Below are 15,290 nucleotides of genomic sequence, written 5' to 3'. Positions count from 1 at the left end.
GACAATATTTGCACCTCAGTGGGCGGAGAAGAAAATTCCAGTTCTATAGCTTTGCCAAAAAGTCAAAAATCTTAACCAACCATCACTTAGACACATTGCAACTTTGTATTCAGCCCCAAAGGCACTTGTTCCAACTGGAAAACTCCAAAGAAGCCGTCAAGTCTGGAACCATACTTAACATTACTTGCGTATGTTGTAATGTCAATAAGCCATTTATTGACTGGTATCCCCAGGCTTGATGGCCACCCTGTATATTTGTCATTAGAGATGGATCCCTATTGAGGTACTGCCCCCACCTTGTCAGGGTTTCTTTGTCCCCCTTTTTGGCATTTCCTCAAGGAGTCGGAATCCCAACACCAGTCCCCAGAGTACAGACTGACAGTGAGGGGCTGGTGCTCTGATGGTGAGATGGCATCCGACCCCAGCAGCTTCAGTCGTGTCTATGTTTGGGTGAGATTTATAACTCCTGCACAAATGGCAAACCAACGCTCAAAGTGGCACTGGGCCTTTATTCACCAATCACTCCAGATATGTTATAGGGATTCTCCTTCCATCACACACTAGTGGGAACAGAGAGCTGGAATCTGGAAAGCTGGGATAAGCATGCTACTCAGAACACCAGAAGGCTTCCCAAGGAAACAGAGTCAAGACTGTCAGAAGTAAAAGCATAAGGGAACGGTTTCCCCATCTATGTATCTCCACAGTGGTCCTTTTCACTGAGATCCAAAGTTTTTTTCCTAAAAACAAAGTCGTGGGTCTTCCCTGGTGGCCCAGTGGTAAAGAATCCACCTTGCACTCATGGGATGTGGGTTTGATCCCTGGTCCGGGAAGATACCACATGCCTTGGGGCAGCTAAGCCTGGGTGGCAACACTAAGACCCAATGCAGCCAGATAATTTTTTTTTAAGTACCTTTAAAAAAACACAAGGCTGTGAAGAAGGTTACCCTAGTAGTTAAGAATGGCAGAAACCACATGTGTGTGTGTGTGTGTGTGTATATGTGTATATATGCTTATGTATGCAACCCACTCCAGTACTCTTAACTGGAAAATTCCATGGACGGAGGAGCCTGGTAGGCTACAGTCCATGGGGTTGCAAAGAGTCGGACAATACTAAGCAACTTCACTTTCTTTCGTATGTATTGTATATATGTACATGTGTGCTATGTATGTATATGTGGCGTGTATATATGTGTATGTGTATGTATGTGTATACGTATGGTGTGTGTGTGTCTTTGTGAGATATGTGGATATGCATGAGTATATGTGCACCTATGTGTCTATACATGTGTGTTCATGGGTATGTTGGTGCATATGTATGTGTGTGTGTGAAGGATTTGAAGCAGGCTTCATGGTCACTATAATTCTAAATTCAGTCTGTGGAGTTAGTGCACAGATAGTTGGTGACCTTTTGAGATACATCAGGTTTTATCCCTCAGGCGATGGGAAGTCTCTGACACTTGAAGTGGGGAAGTGTCATGTTCCGATCTGGGCTTGAGGAGGGTAACCATGGAGATGGGTAAGTCTCTCCAGTTGACTCTGGATGAGAGAAAACAGAGGCCCAGGGGAAGGAAACTGGTTGGGAGATATTTTTATAACAGTACAGGAAAGAGGAGTAAAGACCTTAAATAGAGCAGTAGTGAAATAGGAAAGGGTTATAATCCTCTAAAGCTGAGACCCCAAGAGACCGTCAAGACACAGTATGTGACCTAGAAGTTTAAATCAAATTTTATCATTATAGTAAACTTCCCTTGTCGATTGATAATACTCTAAGCATTTGGACAGGGTTCTAGGCTTCCCTGGTGGCTCAGACGGTAAAGAATCTGCTTGCAATGTGGGAGATCTGAGTTCGATCCCTGGGTTGGGCAGATCCCCTGGAGGAGGGCATGGTAACCCACTCCAGTATTCTTGCCTGGAGAATCCCCATGGGCAGAGGAGCCTGGCAGGCTACAGTCCAAGGGGTCACAAAGCGTTGGGCACATTTAAGTGACTAAGCACACACACACCACCTTATTAGAGTTTGTTGCTGGATGTGATCACAGCAATGGTTCCCTGGAAGAGTGACTTGTAGGGAACATACTTGATCGCAAACTGCAGTCAGAAGACATAATGTGGTTCCTGCTTCTTCACTTCTCAAAGCCTGCATGACCTCTTCTGTGAAATGGGAACCATAAGAGCCCTAACTCAGAGTGTTCTTTTGAAAATTCAAATACATAGCATGCATTTATCACCAGAAAAAAAAATTTTTTAATAGAATCTTACAATTAGGGCTGAGTTTGGACACTGGAAAATTGGACTCAGTTAAGTTACAGAAATCTGTTCATTTCTTAGGGCTTCTAGTCTAATAAAATAATAACAATAACAATAAGGTTACATGAACACCTACTCTATGCCATGAACTAAGTGTTTTACATGTCTTCACTCAGTTAGTCCATATAGCAATTCTAGGAGTTAGGCAGGGCTGAGAGCAAAATATTGAACAACTAGTGATACTATGATCTCTGAAGAATAAGATTTAGCTTCAGGACCAGGGACCAGGCTTGATCACTCAAGAGCTTTTGTGTCGCAGAGTTTTATTAAAGTATAAAAAGGGACAGAGAAAGCTTCTGACACAGACATCAGAAGGGGCACGGGGAGTGCCCCCCTTGCTAGGCTAGACAAGGGAATTATATACTTTTTAATTAGTTATTACAATAAATCAAAAGAATGTCTCAAGGTTGTAAACATTTTACCAGGCCCACTCCCACAATTTACATTTTAAGATAACAGGATTAGAACTTACCAATAGAAAGATCTTACCAGACCCACTCCCATAATATACATTCTAAGATGTCAGTATTAGTCAGAAGGTTTTCAGGAAGTAGAAACTGTCCTCAAACAGGATACATTGTTGTTATATAATCCTTAGTAAGGAGTTTAAACCGAGTAGTTTGTTGTGTAATCATCAGTTCCAGGCTTAAAGAAAAAAAACGTTTTAGGTGACTAATACTAAGGAATGTAGGGGGGAAAGGGCGATTGTCCTTTCCTCCTCCTTGAGAATTCCAGACCCCTATCTCCTCTTTGAGAGCCCCAAGGCCCCCTCTCCTCCTCGGAGACCCCAGACTTCCTATCAGCCTGCCTAGGACTTGACTCTCTCACTAATATGGGCTGCAACACGGACTAATCAGACTAGTCAGGGAAGTCCGTCTGAGTGGGTGCTAGCCATAAACAATCAGTACGGCTGTGTGGGTGCATCCTGACTCACCTCTGGAATTAGGCTCCTACTTTACCCGTGAGGAAACTGGAGCTTACAGAGTTCGTGTAATTGCCCACAACCACAGAACTAGTCAGTAGCCGAACAGGGGCACCAATCTAGAACCATCTGCCCTCAAAACCATTGGCTTTAACCATGACAGCGTGATACATCTCATCTCTAGATTTCTGGAGTTCTTTCTGATGCCCGCAATCTGCTATTGGCACCCAAAGGGTCACAGGGTAGCCTAGAAGGTGTCATATACATCCTTAATAAATCATCAGAACTGACCTTGAGAGGGAAGAGAAGTCAGTGAACCTCTGACAATCACAAGATCATAAGCCTTCATCAAACCTCTTAGTAAATGTATTCCATCAGAAAAAATAGTTGATTTTAGAAACATGATATTAGCTTGGTGAATGGCAAAAAAAAGAGGTGATTGAATGTAGCTTTATTTCTAATGAAGCATTTAATAGCATCTCATGGATGTCTGTTCATAAAATTAAATTAATTAAAATAGGCCTAGATAATAGTTCCATTAAGTAGATTGAAAAGTGGCTCCAGGTGGCACTTCTTCACACACCTTGGCTCTATTTCTGGGGAGGCTTGATAGCTTATAAGACACTAGAGCTGAAGGTAGGCTCTGTAATATGCAATGTCTTTATTAACGATCTGCAAAGGCTCCCTTGATGAAACTTAATGAAAATTTCAGAGCCTGATCTTTTCAGCGCAGTTGCTAAAAAGACATGGAATGACACCAGAATGCCAAGCAGAAACTGGCTTATCCCCAACGGTTAATTGGAGCAAAGGTCTTAATTCTTGTGGTGGGGTTGTCCTGCCAAGCAGCATGGCAGGATGAGGAATGAAAATCAGGATTTATTTTTCTTCCCTTAAGAGGCAGGAGTGCCCAAGCCTACTGCATGCCTCTGGGCATCTCCTCCTTCTTCCGTCTCCCTCTTGAACTTCTTTCTTGCTTTTTCTTTCTCTCCCTTTCTCCCTTGTCTGTCTCTGTCTCTCTGTGTATCTTTCTTTCCTTTCCAAACCCCTTTCTTACCTTGATCTGAAAAGTCATTGACTACAGCATCCACAAAGCTGTAGTTCTCTTTAAAATGCAGCAGAGTTGTCTGTAATGCGTGAGCAAGGGTTCTTTTTGCAAAATTATTTACAATGGTGAAGATCAAATCTATTTAGTAGCAATAGTTCATTAAGCTAATATTGATTGAATGCTTACCATGTGCCAGACGCTATATTAAATAACCTTCCTGACTCACCTTGCCTAATAGTGACCACAGCCCTGTGAGGTGAAGAAACTGCTGTCTCTTTCTCCAACTGTCAGAGGAGGAAAATAAAACTCTGATTGGATAAATAAATTCCTGTCAATGACGCACAGCCTATTAGTGGCAGGGCAAAGACCCTGAGGCATATTCATCTGAATCCCTAAATGTCCAAAGGCAGGGAAATGGTTAGATAAATTTTTGCATATTACAAAACAGGGAAATGAGGAACCATTAGTTGCCATGGTTTGCGTTAGTATTCCATGGCATAGGAAAGTGCTTGTGAGTTTAAAGAAATATGCATTGTAGAGTACACACGCACACATACGCACACATACACATGTGTGCACGTGTGTGCATGCACAAACACATCATTTAGGGCAACCTTAGTTTTTTACATCTATTTTTACAGAGAGAGAAAGACATAGAGCTCAGTGTGGGAAATAGGTGGCTGGATCCTTTCTCTTGCTTTTGTCTCACGGGGTTCACACTGTTTTTGACCAGAAATCCTGCTCTAGATTCTCCCCTTACCTTCCCACTCTCAAAAGCAGGAGGGTGATGTTGAATGGACTACGAGGAGTGGCCAGGTGTCCGCGGAGCTCTCAGCCTGCATTCTGGCATTCTGAGGGCCGATCAGGGCCTGTCACTTCCTGACCTTGAACGAGAGACTTAACCTCTCTCTGTGCCAGGCTCCTTAGCTGTAAAATGGGGGGGGGGGGAGTCCTAATTCAAGGTCCATAAAGACAGGAACAGATTTTCTGCTTTGTCTATTTGGTTCCCTGCTTATATCTGCAGAGGTCTTCAAGAAATCCTTGTTGGGTGAATGAATGAGATAAATGGATAAGATATGTAGTATCGGGTGGTTGTGAGAATGAAAAGAGATGATGAAGTCAACACAGAACACGAGGTCAACACAGAAGAGATATTGAATACGTTTTAACTCTCTGGGAGCCTCAGTTTCCTCATCTGTAAAATGGAAGTTTATAATCCTGATAGGCATCTACCCATCAGAACTGTTGTGGGCATCATATGAAGTATTTTATGAGACTGCAACTTCCATGCTAGGATAAGACATGGTAGTTTTTCAACTTTTTAGAAGCAGATGAGCTGCAAGTTTTGTAAGGCAAGCTGACTCCAGCGTCCAGTAAAGGCTGTGGAATAGATCATGGTTGAAGGCAAAGTCAGGCTCCATGACCAGCGTGCTAACAGCCCCCACCCTGACAGTGAGTGACTCCTTTGCTATCTTCAGTGAACTCAAAATTCTGTGGAAGGGAGCTTGTCATAGGTCTGCTGACTTTGGAAATTAATCAGCAGAGACTGTGTCATCCATCTATCGGGCAGAGCCAGATTAAACCTCAGTGGTACCGCTGAGGATGGCTTCTTTTTCAAAGTAAACCATTCCACGTAGTAGAAGTGGACCCCTGGATTTAGACTCACACCCCCGGGGTGAAATTCCAGCTATTCCACTGCTATATGTGTGACCAGAAGAAAGGAACTTCTTGGAACTCGGTTTCCTCAGTTGTAAAATGGTGCTGGCAATGGTACACAGAGTTATTGTAAAGATAAAACTTGACACTTGCACAGAACGCCCCACCCAGTGACTGTAACTGACTTCCTTAACTAACTCCCACACTCTTCCTTTTTTTCCAGCATTTCAATTGGAAGAACATTTCTAAGGTTCTTCATCTTTTACCATATACCAAGCACTCTTCTTTAATCGTTCAGTTACAGGAAATAACATCATCACTTTTTTATGGTTAACTGCTGCATTATGGGTACCCCTGCTTGATCTAGAGCTACAAAAAATTTTGTAATAACTATTAAGTGGAGTCTTTATTTCAAAGAAACCTTGGTAGAAGCCCTCCATGCAAACAGATGAGAGCAAACCTGCTTGAATTGAAGGGGGAAGATGTGGAGATTCTTCCCACTCTCCAACTGGCAGGGCTAAAGGCACCTCCATGGTTCCCCTGGGGCTCTTAGAAGCAGCCAAAGGCTATAGAGAAAGAAAGATTTTGTCCATGAATTCAATAAGTACATCTGAGCACTATGTGCTAGTGGTTAAGAATCTGCCTGCCAATGTAGGAGACATGAGACACGGTTTCAATCCCTGGGTTGGGAAGATCCCCTGCAGAAGGAAATGGCAACCCGCTCCAGTATTCTTGTCTGGAGAAGCCCATGGACAGAGGAGCCTGGCGGGATACAGTCCATGGGGTCCCAAAGAGTCGGACATGACTGAGCATCTGAGCACACAGCACACACTCTGTGCTAAGTGCTGGGCATGTGGAAATGAAAGATGATACCCCTGCCCTCCAGAAGCTCAGAGTTTATGGAGAAGAAAGGGAAAATAACATGTTTATAAGGTGAGCGATCTATAGGCATTTTTTTCTTTATCTGCAGTGATGAAGCACAGCAAAGCATCAGTGTGACTTTACTTTGGAAAAAATAAACAGGACTTGTAACTCAGAGCAGAATTCGGTCCATTTTAGTTTCAAGGATACTCAGAGCACCCCTTTAAGAACTGGTCTTGAAACACATGGTATGTGTTTGTAGTTCTATGCCACCGCTGGGTAGCCTTTCCAAAGAGGATCACTGTCTGTAAATTATTCATTACTTTGCCATAATTTCATTCTTATCTTTTATTAAGTCAAATTCCAGACACAACAAAAAGAAAGAATGCAGTGTAGCAACCATGTTTGTCTTCTCATGATTTTTGTTTTGTAGAAAAAAAATAAAAAATCTAAATGTCTTTTCATTAAGATGTTCCAGTGCATTCCCTGGATAATGTTAATTGCCCAATGGCATTAGCACAGAGTGCTGTTTAATAGACCCTCACAATTAGTTGGCAAAGTGCTTTAACATCCATTATCTCCTCTGGGGCTCACAGAGGCTCTGTAAGTGAAACAATCAGCTAGAGTTTTATTTTACGACTGTTGAAACTCTGGGTTGGATGAAGTTATCTGCCCAGACTCACATAACACGTACAGTATCTACGTTGTGAAGTGCATGAGGTTTAAAAAACAACAGCCCCGGTTTAGTCTTAGAATCCTGCTTTTCAGCTGTGTGGCCACAAGAAAATCCTACTTGCCTGTAGTTCCGCATGGGCTTCCCAGGTGGCTCAGTGGAAAAGAATCCACCTGTCAATGCAGGGGACACAGGTTTGATCCCTGGCTCGGGAAGATCCCCTGGAGAAGGAAATGGCAACCCACTCCAGTATTCTTGCCTGAGACACCCCATGGACAGAGGAGCCTGGTGGGCTACAGTTTATGGGGTCGCAAAGAATCAGACACGACTCAGTGACTTAACAACAACAGTTCCTTCAAATGTGATAAGCGTCCAAGTAGTCTGTAGTATGTTCCAGACACTCTTCTCAGCTCTGTATGTATGTTTAGTCAATTAATTTTGACAATGCTATTATCATTCCCATTTTAGGTAGATGTTAAGTAATTTGCCTAAGATAGTGCAGCTAGTAAGGGGCAGAGCCAGACGTAAACTCAAGTAGTCTGACAACAGAGTCTGTATTACTCCCTCCACTATTGTGATGCTCATATCATGAGAAAGATGTAGATTGGAGGTGTTGACTGTACCCTTCAGGATAGTCCCAAGTAGGTTGACATGAGAGACATCCCCCCAAATCTCAATGGCTTAACTCAACAAAGATTCACTTTTCATTCACATTTTCTGTCCATTGTGAACTGGTTGAGGAAACGGCAGGGAACCACTATTCAAGAACCCTAGTTAAGAAGGCTTCATCACCAAGTGTCCTTGATTGATGGTGGGAACAGAGAGAAAATGTGGTTGATCAGTCTTTTAAAGCTTCTGCCCTAAAAATATGTATTTTCTTGGCCTCACGGCAAGGCATGTGTGATCTTGATTCTTTGACCAGGGGTCAAACCCATGCTCCCTGTGCTGCAACTCTGAGTCTTAACCGCTGGACCACCAGAAAAGTCCCTCTGCTCACATTTTGTTGGCTGAAAATAACATGAAATATGCAGGAAAACACAATCCTAATATGTGTTTGCAATTTGTGGTATAAGACATGGTAGACCACACTGACCACCTCCCCCACCGATGCATCTCACAGAAACTCATTGAGAAAGCATCAGAAACTGAAAAGCTCTTCCTAAGTGCTAGATGCTACTTGTCCTCTTGCTTTATTGAGTTTTTCAAATGGTCTCAAATGTTTTAATTATCAGTGGATGAAGGCTGTGTGTATATATGTATACACACGCAGTTTTTAACTTAAAAGTTAAAGTTAAAACAATGGCCCAGAAACTATAGAGTCCTCACCAGGAATAAAACTTGTCTCATCCTTTAGCTACAAGCATTCTTTCTAATGTCTGTGGCTGCCTTCTTAACATCTAATTTATTTCTATATTCTCAACCCAGTTCCACTTTACTTTCTTGTTTAAATAAGTGTATTATCTTATAACTTGTTGAAGTGAAGTGAAATGAAAGTCACTCAATCGTGTCCGACTCTTTGTAGCCCCATAGACTGTAGCCTGCCAGACTCCTCTGTTCATGGAATTCTCCAGGCCAGAATACTAGAGTGGGTAGCTGTTCTGTTCTCCAGGGGATCTTCTCAACCCAAGGACTGAACCCAAGTTTCCCACATTGCAAGTGAATTCTTTACTCTCTTAGCCAAACTTGTTAAGAACAGAGAATGCAGCTTGTATCTGGAATCATTCATTTATTCTTTAAAAAAAAAAAAAAAAAACTATATGTGAGGCATGATGCTCCAGGCTGTGAGAGATACAGGAATTATTCAGACAGGAATACTGCCTTCAAGGAGTTTATATGTAGAAATGTGAAACATGGGGCCTGCCCTGACGGTCCAATGGTTAAGACTCTTTGCTTCCACTGCAGGGGGCATGGGTTTGATCCCTTGTCAGGAAATTTTAAAAAAGAGAAAGAAATATGAGAATATGAATAGTTTGTGGATACCCATCCATTCACCCATCCATTTTTCCATCCAGTAAACGTCCATTAAGTGTGGGCCACATTCCAAACACAGTACCATGTTAAGAGGGGTGGATGGCACTGAACCATGCAAAGTCTATACCATCAATGTTTAGAATTCAGTAGAGGGAAGAGATGATTATAATACAGCATCCCAATTATTGTTACATGGGATGCAGTACGAACACTGGGAAAAGCACATAATCCAGATGTCACCTAAAGGGAGGGGATGGACATTCCAGACTGGGGGAGGAGGGCCCAGGATTCAGGCAGTGACTTGCAGTTTGGACGCCTGGCGTCCAATGTATGCTTGAGAAATGAGGCTGATAATTGAGATGCAGGAAAGCTCATGAAGGATTTTATGTGCCAGGCTAGGAATTTTCCATTTTATCTCACAGGCCAGTGATTTCAGAATATTTTGATCCCCCATCTCTATCAAAAGTGATCATAATAATTTAGAAATTATATTATTGTCCATTCTATCAATATATTCATACATTTAAAAGCACATACTATAAAACGCACAGGAGAGATGGATTATAAATGATACTGGTGAAATAAACAATACTTTCAAATATTTAAAATTCAATGATAGTGCAAAGATCTTTCAGCTCTCACTATGTTTTGGTGAGAGCAGTGGGTTTGAACATAACCGATATTTTTTTCATCCTAATAGTTTACGATACAGAAATGCAAAGGTCGGGTTTCAAATTCAGTTTATTTCTGTGTTTGGCTCTGAGGACCGTCAGAGAGAAATATACATCTTATAAAGACAGGCAGGTCCTGGAGGTGTGTTTGCACCCTTGGCTGTGTTTTCTAAGTCATTTGTGACAAAGCCTTATACAAGGCATGCCATACATTTTCCTTTTTAAAAAATATTTACTTATTTGGCTGCTCTGGGTCTTAGTTGCAGCATGCAGGTCTTAGTTGTGGCATATTGGATATAGTTTCCTGACCAGGGACCAAACCCAGGTCCCCTGCATTGGAAACATGGAGTTTTAGCCACTAGACCACCAAGGAAGTCCCCAATCTTACTTTTTTTCCTCTGATGTTTGTGAGTTATTCATACAAACTCATTATAAGGCAATAGGTTTTTTATATTTTTTAACAAATGGGTTCAAAGTCTACCATAATTCTGTACTTGGAAAATTTTAAAGTAGATTACTGTAGGGGAGCAAAATTTGCCACCCCAAAATGTGTCTGTCTGGCATGAAGATTATTTTAGGCTGTTATTTTTGTTGTTTTTGTTTTGGGTTTTTTTTTTTTACTGTGCTAGGTCTTCGTTGCTAAGCACAGCTTTTTTCTAGTTGCAGTGAGCAGGGTCTACACTTCATTGTGGTGCACAGGCTTCTCATTGCCGTGACTTCTCTCGTTGCAAAGCACAGACTCTAGAGGGCAAGCTCAGAAGCTGTAGTACACGGGCTTAGCTGCTCTGCGACATGTGGAATCTTCCCGAACCAGGGATAGAACCCATGTCCCCCGTGTTGGCTAGGGGATTCTTATCCACTGTACCACCAGGGAAGCCCTGGCAGGTGGTTTTTAAGAAACAAAAGGCTCAGGAAGAGCTTTTACCTCCTCCTTTTGACTGCCTAAAAAAATTTAAATTGGCCCCATTCCAGGAAGAGACCTGGCCTCAGAGATACCAGAAGGAATAGGAGCTAAACACGTTAAACTGGGGAAGCTTAGCAAGTCCTGTTTGATCAGATTCTCTGTGTGTCCCATTGTCTTTGCAAAGCCTGGTAAATATTTACCAAACACTTCTTTCCCATCTTCCTGTAAATTGCTTTCTTCCCTCTTTGAAGTCCCAAACTCCTCTCCCCTTCCCCTGTTGCAGAAACCAAGCACCATACTCGGAGACTGGGAGAACTCAGGTTTATTACGCTGGCGGGCCCAGAGGAGTTAACACTCCAAGCTCTGAGCCCCGAACAAAGGGATTACGGAGTTTTTATAGACAGACTGTAGTGGGCAACACCAGCTGTTAATAGGCTGGTTTAAACGAAGAGGTTTCGCGTGCCGGAACAGTGGTCAAAATGGGGAGGGGGATGCCTGGCCTGGACAGGCGTGATTAAGCAGGTTTGCAGGGCTGGGTGATTGCAAAGAGCAGGACAAGGGTGAGTTAGATAAACTCCAGTTCCTAGTATTGCAAGTCCCCACTTTCTGAGACTACGTGACCTACGTGATCTAGACTTTGCAAGGGGCAAGTGGAGTTACAGAGGCAGAAGAAGGAGATTATGTAAAACTTTAACTTTTCCTTTCATCCCTTCTCTCATAGAAGCCTTTACTCCCTAACTTATCTTGGGATGTCATTTTTCTTGGGAGGTCCTGGGTGTATGTAATTAAATTTGATTTTTTACTGTTATTCTGTCTCACGTCAATTTAATTTTTAGAACAGTCTGAAGAAACTAGAAGGGGAAAGGAAAACTTTTTTCTCCCTGACATTAGTAAATATGCATCTTTGAGAGTTGTTTTGGCCCTGCTACCCAGCTTGCAAGATCTTAGTTCCCTGACCAGGGATCATACTTGGGCCCCGGCAGTGAAAGCCTGCTAACCACTGGACTGTCAAGGAACTCCCTTTCTGAGAATTTTGATAGTTGATATAACTTATGTTTAACAGTCAAGTTCCCAAAGAGAAGGAGACATTTCCGAACTTCCATTTTCAAAATTCTCTCTTCAGAGCGTAAATTTCTCAGGAAAAGCAGTTACTTTCTCCTTCCTTCTTAAATCATCCTCTTCAGTTTGGATAAACAAATTAAGAAAGTTTGGGTTTTTTCCCCAAATATTCACTTTCATGTCAAATAAAAAGGGATAAATCATCTTTATTTTTTACATTAATTTATTTTTTATTGAGGTATAGTTGGTTTACAATATCATAGTAGTTTCAGGTATACAGCATAGTGATTCAGTATTTTTACAGATTATACTCCATTAGCTGTTATAGGAGAATGGCTATAATTCCATGTGCTATACAATATATTGTTGTTGCTTATCTATATGATCAGTGTTGATCATATAAGCTGCCGTAGAGGTAGATCTTCTTCATTTATTTGTTTCCTTATTTTTGGCTGCAGTAGGTCTTCGTTGCTGGGCACGGGCTTTCTCTAGTTGCCGCGAGTGGGGACTACTCTTTATTTGCAGCGGGCAGGCTTCTCACTGTGATGGAGAGAAGCACCGTGGCATCCCTCGTTGTGGAGCGCTGGCTCTAGGCATGCGGGCTTCAGTTATGGTGCGTTGTGGGCTCTAGAACTCGGCCTCAATAGTTGTGGCCCACGGGCCTCGTTACTCCACTGCACGTGGAATCTTCCCAGACCGGAGATTGAACCCCTGTCCCCTGCATTGGCAGGTGGATTCTTATCCACCATACCCATCAAGGAAGTCCAAATTTAAATTTGACAACTTCTTTCAGCATTTTGAAGTAAAACAACCATTGGATTTCTATATGGCAGTGAAGATTTTTCTAGCTCTTCTATCATAAGTATTATATTCTGTTTGAATTTCTTTCTACTTAAAGGACATCTTTTAACTCTTAAACTGAAGTAGTTGGAAATACTCTGAAAATGAGGAAGGGATGGCTATACCCAGAGGCAGCCCATAATGGAGAAATCTATTTTCAAGACGCCTCCCCCATACTCACAAGCAGAGGACAGTCTGACACAGACCCTGTAAGGTCCCTAAGGTCAATCCATATATTGAATTTTGGTAAAGATAAAAACAAAAGCTATGGACAGAAGTTGTGTGATTGTCTTTATATATCCCAACAGCTGACCCAGCTCAGCCCTGGGATGTAAGCAAGCTACTCTGGAAACCACTGCTCAAAGGGGTTGGGAGGTCAGGAAAGAGTTTTGGACAAGGAGTGATGGAGTGACAGTCACTTTTGTCTTGTAGATAGATATGTGGAACATGAGCTGAAAGGGGACTACAGACTGAAGCCTAATGGTGACCTGAACTAGAATGCTGGTTTAAGGAATGGAGAGAAGGAAATGGAATAAAAATTAAAATATTTAGGTTGGAAATGAAGTGTTCAATGAAGTGCAGAATCTATCGCTGGTTTGTGCAGTAGTGGGTTGTCTTCCCTGAGAAAGAAGTTATATAGGATGACCAGGTTTGGGAAGAAAGGTGATAAAGACCCTTAGAAGTTCAGATTAAAAATTAGGGGAGTTTGGAGGAGGAAGGGTATCTTTCCAGTTATCAGGAAATCCAAGAAGTCTTCATGGAAGAGGTGGCATGTGAATGAGCAAGAGTTAAACTTATAGAGTAAGCAGGACTGAAACTGCCACCAGGGCCAAGATGCCCACTCTGGCCTCTGACATCTGTCTCTTCATTCACTATGTCATCAGGTATGTGCGATCAAGGACGAAGCACGATGTTGACATGCGGATTGGAATCCACTCAGGCTCGGTACTGTGTGGTGTGTTGGGTCTTCGGAAGTGGCAGTTTGACGTCTGGTCTTGGGATGTGGACATTGCCAACAAACTTGAATCTGGAGGAATCCCCGGGTAAGCCAAAGCAAGGCCGTCTCCTCGCTTAACACTTATCATTGGCTCTCTTTGTGACAGTGGGTTTCCCACGTGCAGAATTCAAAAGTGTATGTCCAAGAAACAATTATTTTGGAGGACACAGAACTTTAAAGCATCATGCAAATATTGGCTCCAAAAGTCATAGTGACATTTGTTATAGGCAGTGAGGACACTCAGGTGTTCTGGACTCAGTCCTGTAAAGCACCGGCTTTCAGATTTGACTTCGCTTTGGAAACAGCACAGGAGCATTTTAAAAATCCTGTGGTCTCGACCTTGTACCAGTCCATGTCAGGCAGAATCTGTGCAAAATCTCATCTAAGTTCTTAAAGCAATTCTCATGGGCAGCCAGGGTTAAGACTTATGGACCTTCTATATGACCTTAACCTTCCTTTGAAAACTCAGACATGTCTCTGAACTTTCCATGATTTGACGTTGTTTGGCTTTTTCTGCTATTTTAATGTCTGTTATCTCCCCCCCTCTTTTGTAGGATATAACTCAGCTTACTTTTCCTTTCAGTGAGAGAGATAGCCCCCAATTCTAAACCCGTGTCAGGTATCTTTTATGCACTAGACAGTCTGCTAAATACCATGAATACATCATGTCATTTGATCTCTCCATATAGTGAATAGTTGCTTCCTTGTTTTAATGGGGACACTGAGGCTCAAAGAAATGAAATTTGTCACATAAACACAGCTATGAAGGGTCTCCCTACCCATCACTGTCTCCAATTGTTAATTTGTCAGTCCCATTTGCTCAAGATTGTCCTTATTATGACTCTCTGCCCCCTCACTGTGTGTGCAGTGCTGAGTATGATGCAGAGAACATAGGAAGAAGGGAAGGAGGCATACAACACCATGGCATAATGGTTGATGGTCTGTTCCCTGGAGTCATGCAAAATCCATATGTATTTTGTTAAACCAGAAATAGCTGGGCCCCATCCTCAGATTTTCTATCCACACGTCTGGGATGGGAACAAAGAATGTGCCTCCCTAACAAACTCCCAGGTGATGCTGATGCTGCTGGCCTTGGTACCATGGTTTGAGGACCACGGTTCTCAACTTTTAGTTAAGTGAAGCAATGTACATAAAGTTCTTTGCTCAGGAAGTAATGGTGGTTACGGTTGTAGTAATGACTATGTGATGTAGCTGCGGGTCTTGGAAGGACTCCGAAGGTGAAAGCTATAATCCCCATCCAGCACTGTCATCTCCCATTCATAGGACTTTGATCCAGTTACTTACTCATTGCCTCTCAGCCAGTTTCACTGTCAGCAAAATGAGGGGGGAAAACGCTTTATCACCTACAGTTGTTGGAAGGAAT

General features: G+C 42.4%; 1 protein-coding gene across 4 annotated transcripts in view; it reads left to right on the top strand.

Moving 5' to 3' along the window:
* The window catches only part of ADCY8 (adenylate cyclase 8), a 226,878-nt gene that overhangs the window by 103,578 nt on the left and 108,010 nt on the right, over nucleotides 1–15,290 (top strand). For all 4 annotated transcript variants that reach the window (XM_043484063.1, XM_043484064.1, XM_043484066.1 and 1 more), the window contains exon 6: nucleotides 13,794–13,952. In XM_043484063.1, coding sequence (XP_043339998.1) covers nucleotides 13,794–13,952 — 159 coding nt within the window. The remainder of the gene's footprint in view (nucleotides 1–13,793; nucleotides 13,953–15,290) is intronic.

This window comes from Cervus canadensis, chromosome 12 (genome assembly GCF_019320065.1).
Source record: "Cervus canadensis isolate Bull #8, Minnesota chromosome 12, ASM1932006v1, whole genome shotgun sequence".
Lineage (NCBI taxonomy): Eukaryota > Metazoa > Chordata > Mammalia > Artiodactyla > Cervidae > Cervus > Cervus canadensis.
This window is presented reverse-complemented; position numbering and strand designations above follow the sequence as displayed.